Source organism: Sturnus vulgaris, chromosome 30 (genome assembly GCF_052056855.1).
Source record: "Sturnus vulgaris isolate bStuVul1 chromosome 30, bStuVul1.hap1, whole genome shotgun sequence".
NCBI lineage: Eukaryota > Metazoa > Chordata > Aves > Passeriformes > Sturnidae > Sturnus > Sturnus vulgaris.
Window position 1 is genome coordinate 2218499 of NC_142272.1, and position 25126 is coordinate 2243624.

Below are 25126 nucleotides of genomic sequence, written 5' to 3' on the forward strand. Positions count from 1 at the left end.
CAGACCAGGTTCCCTGAGGTGCTGCAGGACCCAAATTTGGGAGCAGCTTTGCTGGGAGACACTCTGCCCTTCCAGGGTCAGCTTCCCCTCCCAAAACTCCTCCAGTCCCTCTCCAAAGGGGAGAAATTCCTGCACACCTGGGCCAGGTCCATCCTGGGCACCCCCATTTCCCTTTGGCCCTTCATTCCAGAGGGGCCCTTTTGGATCACAGATACTTCCTGTTCTCCTGGGGCCTTCCCTGGGAGATCCAAAGCAGCCCAGGGCCACCGAGGAGCCAGAGGACCCAAATCTGGGAGCAGCTCTCTGGGTCCAGGGCACAGGATGGGAGGCAGAGGATGGGAAGGACATTCCTATCCAAAGAGGGGAAACGTCTCATGCTCCTGAATTTCAGATTGCCCATGGCAAATCCAAGGCTAGATGAACTCTGGGATTTTTTGGAGTGTCTTGTGGTCCAGATACCTGGATTTATTTCCCCTGGTTTAGTCTGGGTTTGGGGTCCCAGTTTCTGAGGGTTTTCCGTTGTTGTTTGAACCAGGAGAGCAGCTGGGATTCCATGAGGTCCTCACTTCAGGAACTGAGACTTAAACTGGAGTCAGCACTGGGAATGCTGGGGGATGAGCTGGTGCAGGTCGGTCATTCTGGAGAATCACCCAGGGAATGCTGAGGGAATGCTGGATTTACCCATGGTGGAGGGCAGGGGGTGTGAATCCAGAGTGGATCTGCAGCCAAGGCACTGAACTGGGGCTGTTTTACTCCTCCACTTGCAATTCCACACCCCAAACCCCCAAAGGCTCCAAGCCTTATGTCAGTGGTGGGGTCTTCATCCCTGCTTCCCTTCTCCTGCCCAGAGGAAGTGACAGATGCCTTTGGCTCCATGATGAGGCTCTGGAAGCTTTGGGAATGAAGCTCCAGTTGTTTTTATCCCTTTTCTCAAGGGTGAATTGCCTCTCTCTGGGCAGGGGGCTGCTCTTGGTGCTGCACTGGGACAAAGGAGATTTTAGGACCCTCGGGTTGGTTCTCAGGCAGGTAGAGGTGGGTGTTGGGAAGGGCTTGGAGCAGCTTTGCTGCAGCTGAGAACATTCCATGAACTCCGATGGTCCAAGTGTCCCTGGGCACAGGGGCAGAGGGGCTGCCTGGCCCCGGGGTCCCCTCCCAGAGCCCTCGTCCCACCATCCCCAGCCCTGTTTGCTTCCTGCGTCAGAGCCTGACTCACCTGGGATTCCTCAGCTCTGAAGTGGTTCCTCCTCTCCCTCCCCCTCCCCTGCCCAGGTGCTGAGGGCTTTTTTCCGAAGCCCTGAATTTCTGGGTGTGCCCGAGCCTCGCAAACACGGCAGGTCCCGGCAGGATCGGCTGAGCTCCGTTCCATTGTGAATTCCTGGCGTGGTTCCAGGGGCTGTGCCAGGAGCAGCCCCTGTGAGCTCCATTCCCTGCTGAGCTGGGGCTTTTCTGCTCCTGCTGGGTCCCTGCATGGACACAGGCACAGCCCCGGACCCCTCCATGGACACAGGGCACTGCCCCAGACCCCCCAGATCCCTCTGTGGATCCTGACTCCCTGGGCTTTGGAGAGTTCCTGGTCAATGTGTGCATCAGAGAGATCCGTGGGGCTGGGAGGGAGCAGAGCCTGCAGAAGGGAAGGCTCTGGAGACACCTTGGAGCCCTTTCCAGTGCCCAAAGGGGCTCCAGGAGAGCTGGAGAGGGACTGGGGACAAGGCCTGGAGTGCCAGGACACAGGGAATGGCTTCCCAGTGCCAGAGGGCAGGGATAGATGGGATATTGGGAAGAAATTCCTCCCTGTGAGGGTGGTGAGGCCCTGGAATGGATTTCCCTGTGGCTGCCCCATCCCTGGAAGTGTCCAGGGCCAGGCTGGACAGGGCTTGGAGCAGCCTGGGACAGTGGGAGGTGTCCCTGCCCATGGCAGGGGTTTGGAATAGGATGAGCTTTGAGAGCATTCCATGATTCCAGGGTGTCCAGGCCCCATTCCCGTGTCCCCAGGGGGAACTCGTGCTGTGACCTGGGCTCCTTCCACCTCCTCCAGCCCCACGGGCTCCGGTCCATCCTGGAGAGGAAGTTTGGGATGGTGCTGCAGTGCCTGGGGAGAGCGGGGAGGATGAGCTGAGCCCAACTCCAAACGCCAGGAGCCACCTCTGGCTGCTGCTGTCCACCAGGACAAAACCAAGGAATTGCTCAGGTTGGAAAAGCCCTCAGAGAGCATCAGGTCCAACCATCAACCCAGCACTGCCCTGGCCACCCCTGGCCGTGTCCCCAGGTGCCACAGCCACACATTCCTGGACACTTCTGGGATGGGGACTCTGCCCCTGCCCTGGGCAGCCCCTTCCAGTGCTTTACAACCCTTTCAGCGAGGAATTTTTCCTAAATCAAATCTTCCCTGATACAACTTGAGGCCATTTTCCCTTGTTCCTTGGCAGCAGATCCTGACTCCCACCCTCCTGTCAGGGAGCTGTGAGAGGGAGAAGGTCCCCCCTGAGTCCCAGGGGAGCAGGTTGGGATATGTGGGAAGGGAAGGCCCTGGAGCAGGAGCTCAGCCAGTGCCAACAACGCCCCTTGAACCCCTCAGAGCAGAGGGGGAGCTGGAAACGGTTCCTGGAGGTGTCCCAGGCCGGGCTGCTCCCCCCGCTCCTGCCCCACCCTGGGCACGGTGGTCTGGGCAGGTGTAAATTCGGGCAAACCCCAAATCCCCTCTGTGTCCCACGTGGGGCTCGTGCTTCCCTGGCTGGAATTGGGGCAGGAATTGGGGCAGGGCGGGGCCGGGGCAGCCGCAGCTGCTGCGTGTGCCTGTCCCGAGGGTGACACAGGGGACACTGCCAGCCCTGGACCCGGGGGTGGCACAGGGGACACTGCCAGCCCCGGGGCCGAGGGTGGCACAGGGGACACTGCCAGCCCTGGACCCGGGGGTGGCACAGGGGACACTGCCAGCCCCGACCCGGGGGTGGCACAGGGGACACTGCCAGCCCTGGACCCGGGGGTGGCACAGGGGACACTGCCAGCCCCGGGGCCGAGGGTGGCACAGGGGACACTGCCAGCCCCGACCCGGGGGTGGCACAGGGGACATTGCCAGCCCTGGACCCGGGGGTGGCACAGGGGACACTGCCAGCCCCGACCCGGGGGTGACACAGGGGACACTGCCAGCCCCGGGGCCGAGGGTGGCACAGGGGACACTGCCAGCCCCGGGGCGGCCCTGGCAGCACAACAAGGGAATCAATTCTGCTTTTCCCTAGATTCGGGAGCTGGCAGGGACAGGGACAAGGACAGGGACAGCTCTCGGCTGTGCCGGCTCCTCGGGGTCCCTCCCGTGTCCCCCCGGCCTGGTGGCACCTTGGGGCTGCCTTTCACTGGTCCAGGGCAACCTTGGTGCTGGGATCCAGCTGAGATCCGGATCCCAGAGCTCCTGGGGCTGGAGGGAACCTCTGGCGATCACCCGGTCCCAGCCCCCTGCCCGGGCCGGGTCACCAGATCCCGCAGGACCGGGAGCAGCCGGGGCTGGCACATCCCGGTGGGAATTCCCAAATTCAGCCCCGGACCCTGCCGAGATCAGACAGAGCGGGACTGGGAACACTGGGGAGGGGAATCCCAGTCCCAGGCGGGTTTAGGGGGATAAATCCCAATCCCAGGCGGGTTTAGGGGGATAAATCCCAATCCCACACGGGTTTAGGGGGATGAATCCTAATCCCAGATGGGTTTAGGGGGGATGAATCCCAGCACCGGGATGGCCGCAGGAAACAGGGAGAGCTGTTCCACCTCCCGTGGACAATGGCTGGGAACGGGGGAGGGAAAGGTGCCTTAAACCGAGCTGGCGGGGCCACCTTGGGGTCTCTGGGGCCACTGTTCCCAGGGCGAAATTCCCAGCGGACACAGCTCCGCTTCCGTGCCAAGGGGGAGGAGCTGCAGGGCGAGCTCAGCTCACCTGGGCAGGCTCGGCTCAGCTGGGCGGGGCCTGGCTGGGCTCAGGTGTTGCCGTCCCTGCCCGGATTGGGCCGGCAGAGCCCAGCCTGGCCTTATACGGGCACAGAGCGGCACCGGCCGCACCCCGGCGTGGGCCGATGGGGCCGGGCTCTGCCTCCCTCCTCCCCTCCCTGGACACAATCCAGGGGTTTGTTTGCAGCCAGCCCCGGGATTTGGGGCTCCCGGAGGGGTTTGGGGGGCCCTCCCCCCCCCCCCCCCCCAGGCCATGGGGGCACCCAGGGTGGGGCTGGAGATTCCCTCCAGCCTGGGGAGAGGGACAGGGACAATTCCCTGCTGAGCCCTTCCCTTCTCTGTCCTGGAGCATTTCATTAGGAAAAGGAAATTATCCCCCCTGAATTCCATCCTCCCCGGGGCTGCAGGTGAAAAAACCCGGGAAACTGAGGCACGGTTTGGGCCAGGATGGTGCAGGAAAGGGAAATCCAACCCTTGTCTTTTCCCCAAACTGGGGAGCTCCTTTTCCCCCGATAGCTGATTTCTTGGCATGAGCCACTTCCATCCCTGCAAACAGTCGTGCCAGGCCAGGAGAGGGCCTGGAGCATCCATCTTCCTCCTTGTGTTCCACTGGAGTCACTCCAGGTGTTGGCTGGAACTGGGACGGGCGGGTTTGGAGCTGGAGCGGGAGCCCCAGGCCATCAGTTCCCCATCCCAGGGTATTTCCATCTCCCTTCCCACACATTGAACCCCATGGCACATGAGGGGGGCGATTTTGGTTCCCCTGTGGTGCTGAGCAGGAACTCGGCTGGTGCTGGATTTCTCCAGGCTCCGTGCACTGGGAAGGACTGGGAAAAGGCCTGGCTGCTTCCAGAGCGAGGGTGCATCTGTAAATGCACTGGGGAAGGAAGGAAGGAAGGAAGGAAGGAAGGAAGGAAGGAAGGAGAGGTGGAAGAAGGACCAGGAATGTCCCACCTGCAGCTGTTCCCTGGGGAGCAGAGGGGCTGAGATTCCAGATGGGAAAAGGGTCTGTTCCCTGATAAAGATGCTTTGGGTGTGTTCCTGGGGGATTTGGCCCTTAGAGGATACAAAAGTGGAGTCAGAAAGAATCCAGGGATATTTCAGAGAGGGACTGGCAGCACAACAAGCCAGAGACTGGTGTTACCCGACTCCAGAGAGGGGAAGGTCACCGATCCATCCCCTGTCCAGGTGGGATCAGGTAGAGGGATGAATTCCTCACCCTGGGGGCTGTTTCACCATCCCAGAGTGGCTCCAGGTGTGGGGGGGCTCTGGAGGAGGGGGACAGTGGGTCTGGGAGCAATGGAACAGGCAGGCTGGATCCCAGCAGTCATTCCCACCTGGATGGGAGTTCCTGGTGGATGAGAAACAATCTTGTGGGTCACAGAATCATGGACTGGCTCAGCTGGGAAAAGACCTTAAAGGCAGGGACAGGTCCCACCATGCCAGAGTGCTCCAAGCCCCGTCCAGCCTGGCCAGGGGTGGGGCAGCCACAGCTGCTCTGGGCAGCAGGGTCCCCTTTAGGATCCCCTTTAGGGCCCCCTCCGTGCCTCGCTCCCTGGGAGCTGTTTCCCTTTCTGTGCAGGCCGTGCCTGTGGAAGGAAACCGGGAATTGTTGGGGATTTGTTGGGGATCTGGGGAGGCTGCAGCGGCCTCACCTGCCCGGCAGAGGGAGCCCGGAGCTCGTTCCTGGCCGCTCCAGGTGCGCGAATCCCGGGAGCCGCTTCCCTCCGTGCTCAGGGACCCATCCCCTGCTGATTCCCGAAATCCCCGCTCCAGCACCCCGGGATCTGCCCCTGCGATCTCTCACGTCCATCTGGAGAGGCTCCAGGCAGGGACGGGATGATCCCGGGGGCGGCTGGAGCTGATCCGGCGTCCCTGGAGGAGGCTGTGCCGCGGATTCCTGAGTGGCCTGGCAGATAAGAGGGATAAATATCCCTTGATCCCACAGAGCCCCTCAGCAGCTCCCAAATCCCCTGAGGAATGTGCCCCCGCAGCCCAGGGCTGACTGATAGAAGGGGATCACTGGGATTGGCCATAAAACACCATTATTATTATTGAGCCATAAATGGGGGAATGCTGTTAATGATCCCATTTATTCCCGTTAATTACTCTCCCTAACCCTGGTTTTCCCAGCAATCCTCAGGTCCTGATCCTTTTTTTACGTGGATCTGAGAAGGTGAGCGATGTCTCAACCCCCCCAAGCACCTTCTAATATCACACAACCTTCTCTTTTTCCATAAAACCCGAGCTTTTCCATCAACCTCCCTCTCCCCACCCCCCTGCCCAAACTCAGGATCCTTTGAGTTCTTAGCAACTTTTAGGAAGCAGCCAGGTGGGATTTTGTGGCATTTTGAGCCAAAACAGAGACATCACAATCCTGGTACTTTCTGGGGCTGCCCTTCACCACTGCATCCTTCTCTGTTCCCTCCCTTTTTTTTCCATTGTATCCCTAAAAAAAGTAAATCTGATGCATGTCTTGGGGTGACACTGTCCATTATTCTGGATTGTCAGTGCTGGTCTGGACAACACGGGGAGTGCAGCCAGCACCTTTTTTGAAGAGGTGGGGTAGGGACTTTTTTGGGGGTCCTGAGCTGATGGTGCTGCCTGGAACCTGCAGCAATTCCCTGGGGAATTTACAGCTGGAATTGGGGCTGGTTGTGACTCTGGGATGAGAACAGCAACGGGAATTTGCCCTGAGGAAGAGGCTGGGCCCTAATGAGGGAGGGAGGGATGGTGGAGGGGACAGGATGGATCATCCCAGGCAGAGCTCAGCTCCCGTTAATGCAGGGCAGGAATTCAGGATGGACCCGTGCCCTGCTGTCAGTGGGAATGGAGGCTGGGAGCAGTGGGACAGGGGAATGCTGGGCTGGGTCTGTCCCTCCTGTGTCCCAGAAGGGGGACCTGAGTCCAGGAATCCCAAAATCCTAAATCTCAAACCAACCCTTTAATCCCCTGCTGTGGCCTTGGGGATCTCTCCCAATCCTGTGGGTGGTGAAGGCTCAGAAACAGCAAAAAGATTCCCAAAATCCAGTGTCAGGTAGGAAAAGGAATGGGAAAGTCTCAGCTGATCCCCAGCCCTCCCTGAGTTCCCCTGGGTCCAGACCCCTCAGGTTGGGTGTCCCAGGCTCCCACTCCGGCCTCACCCCAGACCCCACGAGCCCTGTTCCTGCTGCCCTGGGCAATGGGGCTGCTCTGAGCACAGACCCGGCTTTGTTCCTCTGCCTGGAAGGGGCTTTTTCCCAGGGCTCCAGAGACAGCCCTGCACTCACTCTGCCTAACTGGGAGCAACTGGGAACTGTTCAGAGCCCCCCTTCCCCATCCTGCCAGATAGGGAAACTGGATTTAACTCTTTCCTCTGCTCTGGAATGTCCTTCCCATCCTCTGCCTCCCATCCTGTGCCCTGGACCCAGAGAGCTGCTCCCAGATTTGGGTCCTCTGGCTCCTCGGTGGCCCTGGGCTGCTTTGGATCTCCCAGGGAAGGCCCCAGGAGAACAGGAAGTATCTGTGATCCAAAAGGGCCCCTCTGGAATGAAGGGCCAAAGGGAAATGGGGGTGCCCAGGATGGACCTGGCCCAGGTGTGCAGGAATTTCTCCCCTTTGGAGAGGGACTGGAGGAGTTTGGGGAGGGGAAGCTGACCCTGGAAGGGCAGAGTGTCTCCCAGCAAAGCTGCTCCCAAATTTGGGTCCTGCAGCACCTCAGGGAACCTGGTCTGGTTTGGATGTCCCAGGGAAGTCCGTCTGGGAACAAAGGAGCACCAAAAAGACACCTCTGGAATGAGGGGGTGCAGGGAAATGGGGTGCCCAGGTGTGCAGGAATTGCCCTTTGGAGAGGGGCAGGAGGAGTTTGGGAAGGGGAAGCTGAGCAGTGCTGAGTGTGCTCCCCTCATTCCCAAAATTGGTCCCCAACTGGATCCCACACTGTGCCTGCCCCTCTGGCCCCATGTCCCTCACCCAAGGGCTGTGCCCAAGCCAATCCCTGGGAAGCAATTCCAGCCTCACCTGGCTGCCAGGACTCAGCCAGAGCCCCCAGGTGAGCCCTGCTGGGAGGGAGCTGCTGCTCCAGGTGCCTGTGGAAGGAAGCTGGGAGAAAACAAAGGACAGGACAGATTCTGAGTGACAGAACTTTATTGGAACAGCCAAACCCAGTGAGCCAGAGCTGTGCTGCCTATCCTACAGGAATGTGGGAATGGGGACCCAGAACCTGGGAATTTGGGGGGGATGAGTGGTAGTGGCTGGAGCCAGGAAGGAAAATACGGCAGGATTCTGAGTGAGGTTGGGAAGAGGCTGCAGGGATGGCTGTGCCAAGGCCACAGAATCCCCCAGCTGTGGCCATGTGGCACTTCCAGGGCTGGCTCTGGGAACTCTGGAGCATCGGATTGGGACTGGCCAATGGGGGCAGCTGGGCCAGGTACAAGCTGAGGTCAATAAATACAAAGGCAAGGGAGTTTTCCAGCTTTAGGCTGAAAGAGGGAAGATTTGGATTCGATTTTAGGAAGGAAATTCTTCCCTATGAGGGTGGTGAGGTCCTGGAATGGATTTCCCAGAGCAGCTGTGGCTGCCCCGGATCCCTGGAAGTGCCCAAGGCCAGGCTGGAGGGGGCTGGAGCAGCCGGGGACAGTGGGAGGTGTCCCTGCCATGGCAGGAGTGGGGTGGGATGAGCTTTGAGGTCCCTCCCAATTCAAACTGGACTGTTCCCAGTGCACTTAAATAGGAACCAATACCCCAATTTTAGGAGCTGCAACTGCTGTGTGGAGCCTGGAGAGAGGGAAGGATTATGGAAATCAAGAGTTGTGAGGCATTTTAACTTTGGTGAAGGAATGAGGGGCCCTCCAAAGGCAGGGAAATGCCCTGAGGTGGCCAAGAGTCCCCCAGTGTGTCACCAGATCTGTCAATCAAGGTGACAAATCCATCCCTGGGGGTGTTTTCCCTCTCCTGCAGTGTGGAAACCTGAGTGATGCTTTCCTTGGAAGCCCTGCCAGGATCACCCTGGGAGCAGGGAAAGGGCTTGGCCACACCCGTGAAGGGACCAACAGCAGCTGCTAAAACTGGGCTAGGGACACTTGGCTCTTGCTGGGCACATTCCAAGGGGTGACTGCAAATCCCCTGGAAAGGGAGACCTGCAGAGGAAGGTGAAGGGAATGGTTCCTGCTGTAACTGGGAATGGAGCTGTGAACTGGAATGGTGGAAAGGCAAGGGACAGCCTGGACAGGACCCTCATCCTTCACCCCTTGGGTGAGCGCTGGAGTTCAGGTTCCTCCCCAGCTGCCTTGGATCCGTGTTCATCCCGTTCTCCTACGAGCACTGCCCGGGGGCGCCGGGGCTGAGCTGGGGCGGGGTCCCCGCAGTCCCCGGCACGTCCTGGGCTCTCCTGGTGCCTCCGCTGGGCTCCGAGCCCCGGGCAAAGAGCCGCGAATTCCGCAGGGTGCTGGCAGAAACTGGGACAAAGGAGAAGGTTAAAAGCCTCAAGCCCTGCCACGCATCCCCCATTTCCTGCATGGGAGGGGTCACAGCACTTACGGGGCTTTGGCCGGGAGTGCACAGCGCTGATGACGGTGGGAATGGGCTGCTCCATGCTGGGGAGGGAAGGACACGGCGTGAGGACACGGCCTGAGCTCTGCCAGAGGGCTGGAAAGGGCTGGGGTTTGGCCTGGGGGAGTTGGGACAGTGGTAGGCTCAAGGGTTAGGGTTATAGGATTAGGATTAGGGTTGCACCAGGACCAGGAAGGGCTTCAGCATCTCCTGGGCAGCTCCTGGAGAAGGTCTGGAACCTCAGCCTGGGGAGGGTGAGGAAGACTTGGGATCAAGAAATGGGATTGAGCTGCTGGGAACCACCAGGATTTGTTCCTTCTTTGACCAAACCTTCAGTACCCGACTCAGAACTTGGCATTTGGGTAAGCTGGGCTTTGGGAGGTGGCAGGGGGTGGGACTGGGTGGAACATCCCAAAGCATTCCATGAATCCATGATGTCTCGATCCCCCTGGTGTCCTGGTGCATCCCTTCCCTACCTGAGGCAGAAGAATCCTGGCTCACCTGTTCTCCTCCCCTTCCATGAGCTTCCTGTAGGTGAGGATCTCCACATCCAGGGCCAGTTTGATGTTCATGAGCTCCTGGTACTCACGGACCAGGTGAGCCACGTGCTCCCTGCTGCGCTGCAGGGCCTCCTCCAGCCCGGCCACCTTGGCCTTGGCGTCCCTGAGGGTCCCCTCCCCCTGCTCGCCAGCCTCACGGATGTGCTCCTCCAGGTACAGGCACTGGAGAGTGGGACAGGGAGTGAGGGGGCTTGGGGGAGGGATTTCCACACCTGTTCTGTTCTCCCCCCCGGCACACACCTGTGCTGTTATCCCCCCCCCAGCACACACCTGTGCTGTTATCCCCCCCCCAGCACACACCTGTCCTGTTCCCCCCCAGCACACACCTGTCCTGTTCCCCCCCAGCACACACCTGTGCTGTTATCCCCCCCAGCACACACCTGTCCTGTTCCCCCTCAGCACACACCTGTGCTGTTATCCCCCCCAGCACACACCTGTCCTGTTCCCCCCCAGCACACACCTGTCCCTTTATTCCCACCTGGCTCTTCTGGGACACGATGCAGGAGCGCAGTTTCTGGATCTGGATGTTCAGATCCGCGATTTCTCTCCGGCTGTCCAGGAGGTGCCCCCCGAAGGAGCCGGGCTGGGAGCTGCTGTCAGTGAGCTGTGGAGAGAGGGGCAGGGGTACCTGGGATCACCTCCATTACTGGGGGACAGATCCGGGGCTCTTTCCCATCCTCTCTGGCTCACCTGGCTCCTGGGATCACTCACATTTCTGGAAGGACATTTCCATCTCCACTGGAGATGTTCTGGCTTCCCCCAGTGTGGCAAGCCCGGAGTAACAAAACTCTGGATTTACTGTCCCGAGCTGAGCCCTGTCCCTGCCTCCATTTGCAGAGCCAGCCCATCCCTCCCATCCCTGCTGATCTGGCTCTTTCCAGGCCACTCCTGTGTCCCAGCACAGAGCAGGGATCTGGTACCTTCCTGCGGGTCAGGGCCTCGGCCTCTTCCCAGCTCCGCAGGGCCAGAGCCTCGTACTGAGCCCTGACGTCCTCCACGATCCTGCCCAGGTCTGGCCGGGAGCAGCTGTCGATTCCCAGCACCACAGAAATGTCCTTGATTTCTGTCAGCAGCTCCTCCAGCTCCTGCAGAGCCAAGGGACAACAGCAAAGAGAGCACAGAGCTGGGAATTCATGGAATGGTTTGGGTGGGAAGGAACCTCAAAGCTCATCCCACCCCACCCCTGCCACGGCAGGGACACCTCCCACTGTCCCAGGTGCTCCCAGCCCCGGTGTCCAACCTGGCCTTGGGCACTGCCAGGGATCCAGGGGCAGCCACAGCTGCTCTGGGAAATCCATCCCAGGACCTCCCTACCCTTACAGGGAAGAACTTCCCAGGATCTGGTAATATCCAAGGTTCCCAGTAGTGAGAGAGAGCTGGACCCCCCAGGTGGGCTGTGCTTGGCAGAACAGCTTCCATGTGGAGATGGAGAGAATTCCTGAGTTTTCACTCTCTGGACTTGGGGATCTGGTTTTATTTGCTCCATAAAATCCAGGCTCAGGTTAAGTTGGGGTTTGGGATCTTTGAATACAATCTGACAGAACAGTGCCTTTGAACTGCTCCAGGAGCAGAGACAATCCTGGGATCCTTATGGCTGGAAAAGACCTGTAGGAGCACCAGATTCCAACTGATCCTCAGCAGTGCCAAGGCTACCCCTGACTGTGTCCCCAAGTGCCACATCCACACATTCCTTGCGCATTTCCACGGATGAGGACTCTACCCCTGCCCTGGGCAGCTGTGCCAGCTGAACAACCTTTCCAGGAAGGAGTTTTCCCTAATATCCAACCCAAGCCTCCCCTGGCATTCCCCAGGAGCAGAGCTGGGCTGGTGATCATGGCCCAACATACATGGATATCCATGATGGATGTGAGAGCTTTGGGAAAACAGTCAGTGTGGATCATTGCACAGCCTGGGGAGGCTGGAAAATGCCCTTTCCAAGCTGTGCTGAAGGATCTTTGGGATTCCAGAGCCTGATTTACAGCTCCTCACGGAACCAGAGCCTTCCCTGGACACATCCAGGGCTGCCAGAGCTGCTCCACTCCTCTGTCCTGGAACTGTCAGCACGGGGGAAGAGGGAGCACCTACCAGGATGTTTGCTCTGGATAAGTCACAGCTGGAGAGAACAGAGCCCAGGGTGGAGGATTCCCTTCCCTGAGGCTGGAAGGGCCCCTGGGTCCAGGTTTGTATCCAGGCTTGCTCCAGAGCTGCTGCTCCCTTATTTCGGGGACAGCTCCTGCTTTGCACCAGGAATTCTCCTCCTCCCTTTCCTTTGTTCTTCCCTTTGTGCTCAGGTTCCTTTTGGAGCAGGAATTGTGTTCCTTGACTCCCTTCCCTGGCTGGGCTCACAAAGGGCTCTGTGGCTCAGTGGTAACACAGAAATACACTCAGAAAGAATGATTGGGAGGTTTTATCCCACTACTGTTTAATCCCTGAGTTTCTTTGTTAATCTTGCAGCAGGTGAGAAAATTTGTATTTATTTGGAATATCAGATCATTTGATGAATGGCCCAAACTGGCCATTTATTAATGAGAAACAATGGTGGGATTTTCTCCTGATCCATCCCAACAAGTTTTCCCCATGTCCCCCCACCTTGGGAATGTGCCTGTTCCTGATGTCATTGAATCCACAGAGAAGGTGAGACTGGAGAGGTCGGGGATGAGATTTTTACATAAATTGGGGGTTAAAATATGCAGCTTTTTGTGGAACCCACAGGAAATCAACTGGAGACCCTGGAGCAGGGCCTGATTTAAAAAAAAACCAACAAAACAAAACTGGGCTAAAACTGCCTTGCATAAGGAATAATCTCATTTTAGAGCAGATCAGGCTCCCTGTTGTGCTGGGGGGCAGCTCTGGCCTCTCCGTGCCTCAGTTTGCCACAAGGAATGTTCATATTCCTCCATCAGGCATTGTAATTGTTTGGATTGCTGGAATTCAGATAAATCAGAGTGTTCCCACACTGCTGATCCTGCTGGGTGACATTTTCCAGGCCCTGAGTCAGTTCTGACAGAGGCCCTTCCCCGTGGCTGGAATCATTCCTGACTGGGGACTTTTCATTTTCCTGGGAGAGGAGGAGGCTGGACTGTGTTTCAGAACATCCAGGTTCTCCAGGTGTCCTGGTTTTTGGGTTCTTCCTGGACTCTGAACATTTGGCTCCCCTGGGCTGAGGTCTGGGGCAAACCCCATCCCCATCAGGAGCTGAGCAGTTTGGGATGAGGTTGGGATTCTCAGCTGTTCTGGGGGCACCCCAGGGGCTCTGGGGCAGAAGGAAGGAAGGTTCTGGCCCAATTCCAATGTTGATTTTATGGGAGGGATCAACTCCTCAGGCCCAGCCTAAGCCATGAATGGCTGTGACACCCTGGCCAAGCTCCCATGTGGGTGGAAATCAGGATCTGTTCCCAAAATCCATGTTTCCCCCAGCATCCCAGCCCTCTCCAGGTACGTTCCCACCTGCTCATAGATGGTTTTCTTCAGCTCCAGCAGCTCCTGGAGCCCTTTGAGCTTCACCTCCAGCTCAGTGCGGTGCAAGGTGCTCACATCCAAATCCTGCAGGGAAGGAAAGGGATTCATTCATCAGCCCACAGTGGGGTTTAGAGCAGTCATTCCCTCCCCAGGAGGGCCCTGCCTGCTGCATCCCTGCCAATGTTCCAGGATGTTGGACCAGGCTTGGAGCACCCTGGACAGGGAAGGTGTCCGTGCCCATGGAATGGGATGAGCTCCTTCCCACCCAACCCATTCCCAGATTTATTAGCAGGGACGTTTGGAACTGCTCTCCAGGTGGGGAGGCTCCTTTGAGGATCTTTTCCCTTTGTTTTGTGGGATTTGTTGGTGGCAGGATCCGCTGGGCCAGGCAGGGCTGGGGTGTTCCCTCTGAGCTTTTGTTCCCCACAAAAGGCTCCACTTATTGAACACTCATGAAGTGTCCAGGAATGCCTTTCCTGGCTGGGGAGTGTGCCAGGGAAAACATGGAATTAGCAAGGATGGATATTTGTGAGGAACATTCTCTCTCTCCCAACACCCCTATCCTACCCCCAAACTGGGGCTTTTGATATAAAATCCGAGTTCCAGCTGATTCCCACTGGCTCCTGCTGGAGTGGCAGCTTTGCCTGGGGTTTGCTCAGGGCGTGGCCCTTCCGAAAGGAACAAAGCAAATCCTTTATCAATTCCAGCCTTTCCCAACCCTAATAGCACTGGGAGGGAACACAGGGAGGAGGGGGCGACCTAGGAATGGTTTGGATCCCTCAGGCCAGGAAATCCCAGGGTGCAGGGATGGGGGTGCAGGGACTGGGGACAGTCTGACAGGAAACCCCAGGGTGCAGGGATGGGGGTGCTCTGATCCCCAGGTGCTGCCAGGGGATTTTCAGGAGCCACTCCAGACTGACCCCCCTGTGCAATTGGGACTCATTCTCTCCCTGTCCTCCTCCAGACCTTGTTATCCCAAACCAGCTGAGCCTGGACCACCCCCAGGCCCTTCCCTGACTGTGCAGGGCTGGGTAGAGCCAATCCAGTTGGAAATTCCCCTTCCCTTCCCACTGACCTTTTTGAGCTCCATGAAGGTGAATTCCATCCCGCTGCAGAGGCGAATTTCATCCTCGTACCTGCAGAGTGCCCAAAGCATGGCATCAACCACAGGGAAACTCTGGGACACTCAGGGCTGTCCTGAGACCCCCAAAGTATCCAAACTTTCTGCTTTACCTACCATGTCTCCCCTCCTTGAGGCATCGTGGGCAGGAGTGAGAAGAAGCTGCCATATTCCAGATGCCCTTGAACAGCAGAAGCACTTTTGGGATGAAGAATCCCAGAGCAGAGAGGAGGGAGCTTTAATTGGGATTTCATTTGGGGGCTGGGCAGCCTCAGATTCTTCACAAAGGGACAGGCAGGGGGAATTGGGCTCTGTCCAAACTCCACAATTTTCACCCCAAACCTTTTCTGTTCTGCTCTCATTTTCTTAGTGTTTTACTTCCAAGGTTGGAGTTTCCCAAGGGAGAAAACTTTGGCTTGTGAAAATTCTGAGAATTCTGGATTGGTGTCACAACTCAGCTCAGGTGATTTGTGAAGGCACACAGGCAAAGGAATTCATGGAAAACTGCTCACGAAATGGAAGGGAACCAAACCAGGATGGGATGGAGTTCTAAGTGTCCCTGTGAGTGAGGAATGAGCCCCGCAGGTGTTTAAATCCAGGTGGGACAGGGCAGGGCCAGGGAGCAAAGGCTCAGTCCAGGGGCAAATGGATATGAGCAGGAATTAGGGAATGGCTCCTGGGTCAGGGGTGTGGTGATCCCAAATCCCAGGGACCCGACCAGGAAAGCCACAGGGTCCATTTTGGATCCGTTCTGGGCCCAGCAGTGCTGGGTCAGAGCAGGAGGGCAGTGGGGTGGGGGTCGGTGTCTCCCACAGCAGCTGGACACTGTGGCAGTGCTGGAGAGATGGATCAGAGGAGCTGAGCTCTCAGGACAGTGCTGGAGAGATGGATCAGAGGAGCTGAGCTCTCAGGGCAGTGTTGGAGAGATGGATCAGAGGAGCTGAGCTCCCAGGGCAGTGCTGGATCAGAGGAGCTGAGCTCTCAGGGCAGTGTTGGAGAGATGGATCAGAGGAGCTGAGCTCTCAGGGCAGAGCTGGACCAGAGGAGCTGAGCTCTCAGGGCAGTGTTGGATCAGAGGAGCTGAGCTCCCAGGGCAGAGCTGGATCAGAGGAGCTGAGCTCCCAGGTTGTGGCTCCCCTGCTCTCCCGTGACCCCTCAGGCTCCTCAGCCTAAGGGGCTCATGGCATTCCCTGGAGTCCAGGAATCGTTAAGGTTGGAGAAGCCCTTGCAGAGCCCGACTGTTCCCCCAGCCCTGCTGGTGCTGGTTAATGAACCCCTAACCATGTCCCCAAGTGCCACATCCACATGGCTTTGGTGACTCCACCCCTGCCCTGAGCAGCTGTGCCAGTGCCTGGACACCCTTCCAGTGAAGAATTTTCCAAATATCGAACTAAACCTTCCCTGGCAGAGCCCCAGGGCATTCCTGGGAGCAGAGCCCAAACCCCCCCGGTTTTCCCCTCCTGTCAGGGAGTTGTGCAGAGCCAGAAGGTCCCCCCTGAGCCTCCTTTTCTCCAGGATGAGCCCCCCAGGTCCCTCAGGAGTTCTCCAGACCCTTCTCTGGAGCTCCAGTCCTCTCCCAGCTCCATTCCCAGCTCTGGACTTGCTCCAGCCCCTCAGGGTCTTTCTTGGTGGAAGTGACTCCCATTGCCAGGCTGTGAACTGAGACTTTCAGTGCTGCTTCACTGATCACCAAATGGATCTGGGGGAGGCTGAGACCTTTGGGAGTGAGGTAAAATGGGATCTCCCAAAAGACTGAGGACAGGAACATCAGGAATGCAGCTGTGTGCTGCTGTTTGGGGTCTGGTGCATCCACTCAGAAGGCTCTCGGGAGCCCAGAAGGTTTTCGGGAGCCTTCCCTGCTGTGTACAAAGTGTGGAAATGGAGAGCTGTGCCTGGGGAAGGGGGGAAGCCGTGCTCAGGAGCTGGCCTGGAATATCCAATATAATAATAATAATAATAATAATAATAATAATAATAATAAAAATAATAATAATAATAATAATAATAATAATAATCCTGGAATATCCCTGGAGCTGCAGCTCCCTCACTGAGGGGACCATGAGGTCAGGGGGTGTGTGACAGTCCCAGCTTTGGGCACTCCTGGGGTTCCTCCTACATCCCCCTGGGTGCTGAACTCATCCTCTCCTTCCCTGCTTTTCCAAGGCTGGGCAGCAGCAGCTGATGGGATTTACCTGTCTGCTCTGTGCTCCTCACCTGGAATGTCAGCCCGGCTGGAATATTGTCAGCTCAGATGAAATACTGTCAGCCTGGCTGGAATATTGTCAGTCTGGAATAGTGTCAGTCTGACTGGAATATTGTCAGGACCAAGCTTAGTGCCTGTCTGCAGCCCCTGCTTCCTCCTCGCAGCTCGGCCCTGTCCCAGTGTGTCCCAGTGTGTCCCAGTGTGTCCCCACGCCCCTGGGCGCTGGCAGAGCCCAGCTCCCAGCCGGCCCAGCCAGCCCAACGCACTCCTGCCACGCTCCCAGGACCGTGACTCACCCGGGGCTGGAGCATCCACGGGCACATCCCAGCCCTTGGAGCATCCACGGGCACATCCCAGCCCCTGGAGCATCCCACGGGCACATCCCAGCCCCTGGAGCATCCACGAGCACATCCCAGCGTTTATCTCCTGGGAGATAATCCCTGGGCACTGCAGGAGGGCAAACCCAGCCCTTCCTGCACTTGGAACACTTGAGGCGGTGTCTGCTCGCCCCGGGCTCCTTCCACGGAGCAAAAAGCAGGGAACCAGAGGTCAGGCAGGCTGAGTTCTCTCCTGGATGTGCCTGTTCCCTCTCCCTCCATCCCTCCCTGCCTTTGGAATTGCTTGTCCTTGGCAGCATCGTTTGAGGAGAAGGTGGGAGTGTCCCCGTGAGTCCCATCCAGGTGTTTGGGTTTGGGGAGCAGTCCCTGGCTCTGGAAGAATTCAGGGCCTTAGGGGGGACTCCCCCAGCACATTTCCCATCCTGGAGGACTGGGGGTGTTCCTGTGCCCGTGGTGTGTTCCATCCAGAATGCCACAGCCTGGCTCAGGGCACCACTCCTGTGGGAAATCCAACTGGTTCTTCATTTTTCCTCCCCTAAAATTCCCTGGGGAAAAGAAACCTCCCAGATTTGCCTGGTTTGTAGAGATTTGCTCCAGAAATGCCCCTGAGCTGGGCTGGGGCTGGATGGGACCTGGAAATTTTCTCCCTGTGAATCACTTTTGAGGGATGAAGTGTCCCAACTGTGCCTTATCCCATTGACCAAGTCACTGGAAAAGTCACAAGAAATCCAATGGGGAGAACCCTCGGCAGCCTGTTCCTGGGAGCACCTTCATCCCTAAGGAATCAGGCCTGGAGTGGCAGGAGATGGGAATTCCTGCAACAATTCCTGAGTGCAGATCTGAGCACAGACTATGGCTGCCCCATCTCTGGAGGTGTCCAAGGCCTTGGGATACCCTGGGATAGTGGAAGGACCCATGGCAGGGTCCTTTCCCACCCAAACCAGTCTGGGATTCTGCTTCCTCAGCGGAGTCAGGGAGGGCCAGGTGCTCCAGACAGGGATGGCAGGTGCTAACCTTTGCCTTTTCCAAATAAAGAGCAGGCAGGCACCTCCCGTTAGGATTTAGGATTTTTTAGGCACCTGGGTGTCACTTGAAGGACTGCAGGGAGGATGATTTCAGTGTAAGGTGAAGAATCAAACTCCTGGTTCTTATTCCTGTCAAACTCCTCACAACATTCCCTGTCCTTGGCACTGCTGAGGCCTCTGGAATCCGGGGGTTTGGGTACCACACAGCAAGAGAGACCCTGAGGGGCTGGAGAGAGTCCAGAGCTGGGAATGGAGCTGGGGAAGGGGCTGGAGCACCAGGGAAGGGTCTGGAGAACTCCTGAGGGACCTGGAGAGCTCAGCCTGGAGAAAAGGAGGCTCAGGGGGGACCTTCTGGCTCTGCACAACTCCCTGACAGGAGGGGACAGCCGGGGGGGGATTCAGGATCCACTCCCAGGGAATAAGGGAAAAACAGCCTCAAGTTCCACCAGAGGATGCTGAAGTTGGATATTTGGAAAAATTTCCATGAAAAGAGTTGTCCAGTCCTGGCACGGGCTGCCCAGGGAGTCCCTACCCCAGGAAGTGCCCAAAAGTGTGTGGATGTGACCCTTGGGGTCAGTAGTGACCACAGTGGTGGAGGGCTGATGGTTGGACCTGATGATCTCCAAGGGCTTTCCCAAGCCCAATGATTGCAGGATTCCCACCTGCTCTGAGCTGATGAAGGCATTTCCCTGATGGGTCTCCCTTAGAAGGAGCCCTCAGCCCTTCCCTGATCTGCAGCCACCTCGAGCACGGCTTAAGGAGCTGGAGAATCCTTGGGCTGAACTCCCTGGACAGGGCACGGGCCGTTTGTGCCTCAGCTCTGGAGGGGGTTTGGATCCCAGCAGGGATTTCTGCCCCACTTTGGGCTGGGCACTCCAAATCCCCACGGGAGCCTCCAGAGCTCTGGGAAGGTGCTGGGTGTCACTGGGAGGGAAAGGAGCTCATTTGGGATTCTCCTGTGGGATGCAAATGAGCCCCATAATGAGGGAAGCTTTGTCTGCTCCCTGACCGGGCATGGCCCAGCTGCTCTCTCTTATCTGCACATCCCGGAGCTCTCCAGAGATAAGAGGAGCTCCCCAGAGATAAGAGACAGCTGCACCTCCCCCGACCTTTGGCTGCCTCCCTGTTCTTGGTCAGGACCATTTGGGGCACAATTTTGACCTTTTGGTAAAAGCAGAATTTGGCAGAAATGCTTTGGATGAAGGGGAAAGGAAGAGATCCCACAGTCATGGAATAAAAAATTTCTTCTTTACAAAGGAATTCCTCCGTGGGAAGGTGGTGAGGGCCTGGAATGGATTTCCCTGTGGCTGCCCCATCCCTGGAGGTGTCCAGGGCCAGGCTGGATGGGGCTTGGAGCACCTGGGACAGTGGGAGGTGTCCCTGCCATGGCACGAGTGGGGTGGGTGTGTGTGAGCCTGGGAAGGAAAAAGCTCCAGGAAGAACTTGGATCTCCTTCCAGGGCCTAAAGGGACTCCAGGGGAGCTGGAGAGGAACTTGGGACAAGGGATGGAGGGACAGGACACAGGGAACGGTTTCCCACTGGGCAGGGCAAGGATGGGTGGGGTATTGGGAAGGAATTCCTGGCTGTGAGGGTGGGGAGGCCCTGGAATTGATTTCCCTGTGGCTGCTCCATCCTTGGAAGTGTCCAAGGCTGGACAGGGCTTTGAGTGGAAGCTGTCCCTACCCATGGCAAGGGTGGCACTGAATGATCCTAAAGGTCCCTCCTAACCCATCCTGGGCTGGAAGACACCCACAGGGATCATCAAACCCAACTCCTAACCTTGCCCAGAACACCCCAAAATTCCCACCACATTGCTGGGAGCGTTGTTTTTTGTACTTTTGTTGGTTTTTTGTACAGAAACCACTGTGGGGACAGAGTTCTGGTTTGTGATAATAGTGTGGAGAATAAACATTGCCTGTTTTCATGGCTGTCACTCCAGCAATGCCATCCACTGAGTTCTTCTCTGGCAGAGGCTCCTCTCAGACCCCGCTCTCCTTGGAATTCCATTGTTACAGCTTTCCTTTTACCCCTCTTTAACCAGGAAGAGGTTGTGATCCTAAATTCTCAAATCCATACATCTATGCACACCAAACTAGGAGTATTTCCCCAGAAAATCTCAGGCTGGCTGAGTTAAATCAACCTCACACTGCTCCCTGTGCTGAACTGCCTCAGCTGAACCCCCCTGGGTATGGACAGGGATGGACAGGACGGACAGACACGGACGGGGGACGGACAGACACGGACGGAGGACGGACACGGACGGACAGACACGGACGGGGGACGGACAGACACGGACGGACAGACACGGCTGGGGGATGGACAGGACACCTACTTGCTCCTGAAGGTGTCCATGGTGCTCAGCACCTTCGCCAGCTCCGACTCCAGGTTTTCCTGCTCGTAGTTGAGCGCCTTCATCTCCTGGTTCATTTTGCTCATGTACTGCTCGTAGATGGCCTTGATGTCCGAGTCAGAGTGGGAATTGTCCTGGTCCTTCAGGAAGTTCCACCTGGTCGTCAGGATCTTGTTCTGCTGCTCCAAGCTCTGGACCTACAGGAGAGGTTTGAGAGGTGTCAGTGACACCGGGAGCCACAGCCAAAGCAAGGTAGGGCAGGAGATGTTGGAGACTTTCAGAGGAGCTGCTGGAATCAGCAGATTTCCAGGGAAGAATGAGAAATCCCAACAAAATTAGGCCTGAGGTGTAGCCGTGGAAAGGGGTTTTAACCCTTTAAGTGAGGCAGAAATAATATGCACAGCTACATGGTCATCTTTCATGACAGGAAGAAAGAGACAAGTTTATTCAGAAACACACTTGGTTTTATAGCATGACTCGCAATTCCAAGAGTAGAGAAAAGGTGATTGGTTCAGAGAGAAGACACCCCATTGCCAGGGCCTGGTCACACACCACAACAGGTGTTCTATCTTGTTATTAATTCCTTTTTATTTTGACCAAATTACCACCCTGGGAGAAATTCTCCCTAGCCTTGAGCTGGACCAGCTTATGGGCTGGGAACAGAGCTGAGAAGCTCCAGCCTGGAATATTTTTCAGGCTGTAATTTTCTTACTTTCTCAGTATATGTCTCACACTGAGAATGGAAGGTTATGGAATCATGGAATGGTTTGGGTTGGAAGGAACCTTAAAGATCACCCAGATCCAACTGCAGGCGTGGGCAGGGACATCTCCTTGTTTTAGGGGTTTTATATGCTACCCACTAATTCATTTCTCAACAGAACACAGTGACATTGGAATAAAGGAGTCACTGACAATAGGACTGGTCAGGTCTGTCCCTTTTACATGTGACCATGGACTGCTGGAAACACCTCCAGGATCAGCAGATCTAAGTGCTGAGTCCAACACGGTGAAGCCAAGGCTGCAGATTCACCCCAGGTCACTCAGGGATGTGCAGGGTCAGCAAAGGGCAGATTTCCTATCCCAGAGAGCACAAAGAGAGGGAACCCTCTGCACTGCAAGGAATGACAGCATGGAGAGGTTCAGGGAGTGAATCACGATTATTGCAGAGCAGCTCAGACAAAGCTCTGGAGATCATCCCGGGTAATTACAGACTCCAGGTGAGCTCCCTGTGCTGGCTGAGGCGACAACGCTGCCCTTCCACCACCCGCCTTTGAGGAACCTGCTCCTCTTTCCCAATATTCCCAATCTCACCAGTAACGCTCCAAGTTTAACAGTTCTCATCTTCAAAGCTCTTGGCCAACTCCAATTAATTGGCTAATTGCTACCTCTGGGAGCAACCCCAGTCACGTTTTGGCTGGAGATGCCGGAGTTGCCTCCAAGTTTCCTGTGTTGCATCCCGGGATGACTCAGGGCTGATGCCGTGCTGGGGGCACTGGGAGCCATCAGACTTCCAGCCTCGGCCTGGGGTCCAAAGGAGAGGCAGAATTCCAGCTGCTGACCCAGATGTGGCACCATCTTTCTCCAAACCTTTCTTGTCTGCACAGAGAGAGCAGCCAAGCAAAGCAAAACCATCCCAGTGCTTGGGAGTTTCCAGCAGAAGGGATGGGAGTGCTGGGATGTTCCAGGTCTCACTCTGGTCTCATCCTTCCCTCCTGGGATGAGAACAGACTGTCTTGGCTCTTGTTCCAAGTCCATCTTTTACCTTTAATAATTCCTGACCTCCTTCCTAATCTCAGCTGCTCCTTTTATCCCTCACATTCCTGTTCACAAACCATCACTGGGCTCAACTGATTCCATCTTGGCTTCCAACATCTGCTTGGAACTGGATGATCTTTAAGGTCCCTCCTGACCCAAACCATTCCATGATTCCATGACTCCTGCAATGTCCCCCCTCAGTGGAAATCCTCCCTTGCAGAGCCTTTTAGCAGGAGATTTGCAGAGGGATCACCCAGATCTGGCCTCATTCCCTGGAATTTCATGCCTGAGCACAGAAGTGGCCGAAGTTTGGTCCTCACAGGCCCTCCTCTCTGGGCTGCTTGGGATAAAGGCAGGGCCTTACACAGGGGCTCCTGAGCTTGGCTTTTCCCCGTCTTCTTTTCCATCAGTCTGGAAAATAAATGCCAGCACATCTGGAACAGCTGGAAAACCACCAGCACCAAACTCCAAACTGTGTGGTCAATTATCCCTGGAATCACCTGCTGGGGATCGAGAACATCTGAATCCCTGATTATAAAGCCAAGTTTTCTCTTACAAGGAAGTGTCCTTCCCTTCCTCTGGAATGAGGGCCCGGGGCAGGTGCCTGAAGCTGCCACTTGACGCAGCTCTTGAAGGCTTCAAAGGAGCTCAGGAGCTGCAGTCAGAGACCTCGGCCCAGGGGGTGTTTGTGTCCCTGGCCCAGGATCCACACGGATCAGGGGGTCACTGGGTTGGGTTTGTTGGGAAGTCTGGAACTTCTTCCCTCCTGTGTCAGGGAACAGGCCTGGCTCCGGCCCTCGGAGCTTTGCCCCTTTCCCCCACTCCATCCCTGCTCTGAGGGCCCAGCAAACCCCGACCCCTCCACCTGGACAGTCCCAATTCCAGTCTCCACCACGTGGGTGTTTCCCACACCAGGTGTTCTCCAAATTCCCCCTGCCGTGATCTCGGAAGGGCTCACAGGAGGAGGCCGTGCCCATCGGTGAGAGCCAGGGCCCTGCCAGCTGTGACTGCTCACAACTGTCCCCTTGCTGAGATCACTGCAGACGTTCCCGTGGCCTTTCTTTCCCAGTGTGAATTCAGGTCCTCGGAGAGTTAAAATGAATCAATGCCGGGCTGCTGGAGGCTGGCAGGGAGAGCTGCATGAAGCAATCCCGGAGATTACATCTGTTTACGGAGCAGGGCTCTGCAGGAACCTGCCTGCTCTGGGACTTGTTTTCCTTGGAGAAACTTCTGCTTCTCCTGGCTCTGCAGAGATGAAAGCAGCGCTTTCTTGGCCCCTCTCCCCAGGAGCAGTGGGTGGGGGGTCCCCCGGCCCTCCACGCTGCCGGGGTGGAGGTGGAGATGAGTTTCCAGGATGAGTTTCCAGCTCTCTTTAGCAGTCGGAGTTGGAGCTGCCGCCATCATCGGCGTCGCTGCCCGTGGCTGTTTGGCCACCCCAGAGCCAAGGCCTCCCTCCCATCCTCGCTGTCTCCTGGGCTCTGCCAGGGCTGCTCTGGGGGTCCCCAGGAGCTCCCCGGGGTGACAGGCACAGCCCCCGGGATGCTCCCTAACCTCGTTAGCCAGCGCTCGGAAGGAATAACTAATTGGGTAATTAATTAGGTGGCTGTTGCCAGCCTGGCCGGCGGTGGCCGCATCCCGGCGGGTCCCCAGAGCCCGGGCAGTGCCGGTGCCCCCTCCCCACCCCCGGAGCCGTCCCTACCTTCTCGATCAGGGTCACGAACTGGTTGTTGAGCACTTTGATGTCCTCCTTCTCCTGCTGCCGCACAGCCTGGAACTCGGTGTCGATGTCCAGGCGCACGGGAGCCGGGACCCTCCCGTCCATGGAGAAGGGCGAGTAGGGCGAGCAGCGCAGGCTGCCCAGGGAGCCGCAGCCCTCGCTGGCCACCGAGCCGTGGCCGTCGCTGGCCCCCCCGTCGGGGCTGCGGCGCTCCGGGGACGGGCTCATGCTGGCCGCCGCCTCCCCGGAGCACAGGGAGCCGCTGGAGAAGGCAGAGCTGGGGTTGGTCATGCCCGGCTGCGGGAGCAGCGCCCCAGGTTCGGCCGCGCTGCCGCCGGAGCGATCCCCCTGGCTGGGCTCGTGCGCTGGTAATGAATTCCAAGCACCTGTTCTGCGATGTTCATTAAACGGAGGAGGGTGGAACCCTTGATGGAAATCCAGATCAACCTGTTGGCTTTTTTTTTTTTCTTTTCTTTTTTTTTTTTTTTTCTTCTTCTTATTCCCTCCTCTGTCCTCTCCTTTCTTCAGGAGCTTGTTTGTGTGAGGAGGACTCAGGCCCTCGCAACAAAACCAAATCCTCCCAGGTAATTCCAGGCCCCAGCAGCTGCTTCCCTCATCCTTAAAAGGTGAGGAAAGGAATTGGAGGTGCTGGGCTTGGGAAGGAGTGCTCCAGGCACAGCTCTGCACAGGCACTTGGCACACGGAGCCAGCATCAGCCCCTGGCTGCTTTCCAGCCCAAATTTGCAGGAAGAAACAGTGATACTTTCTTTCTTCTTTTTTTTTTTTTTTTTTTTTAATTTTTTTTAAATGTTATTTTATTTCATTCAGGCGTGTTTAAAACCATAAATAGTCTGAATTGGCTAAAGAAGGAGTTGGGAAATGCATCCCAAGCTTGGTGTGGCTGGAGCTGCTCCTTCCCTGTGTCCACATGGGCACAGCATGGAAGGGTCTGGTGCTCGGCTGTTTTAGAGAGGATAGGTCTGGGTTTAGGGATGTTAGTCTAGTTTATGGATGGCAGGTCTGGTTTCAGGGAGGATAAATCTGTTTTTAGAAATGGTAGGTCTGGCTTTAGGGAAGATAAGTCTGGTTTAGGGAGGATGAGCCTGGTTTTGAGACCCCTGGGAGTGGGGTCCAAG

General features: G+C 56.9%; 1 protein-coding gene across 1 annotated transcript; it reads right to left on the bottom strand.

Moving 5' to 3' along the window:
- Window positions 1-8043: 8043 nt before the first annotated feature.
- KRT80 (keratin 80) lies at window positions 8044-24651 on the bottom strand. The gene is made up of 9 exons (XM_088180908.1): window positions 23973-24651; window positions 20501-20715; window positions 14557-14617; window positions 13470-13565; window positions 10943-11107; window positions 10501-10626; window positions 9964-10184; window positions 9451-9506; window positions 8044-9368 (listed from the first exon to the last, which is right to left on the bottom strand). Exons 1-9 carry the CDS (start codon window positions 24279-24281, stop codon window positions 9226-9228), a joined length of 1392 nt encoding a protein of 463 aa, XP_088037034.1. The 5' UTR covers window positions 24282-24651; the 3' UTR covers window positions 8044-9225.
- Between the last annotated feature and the right edge of the window lie 475 nt (window positions 24652-25126).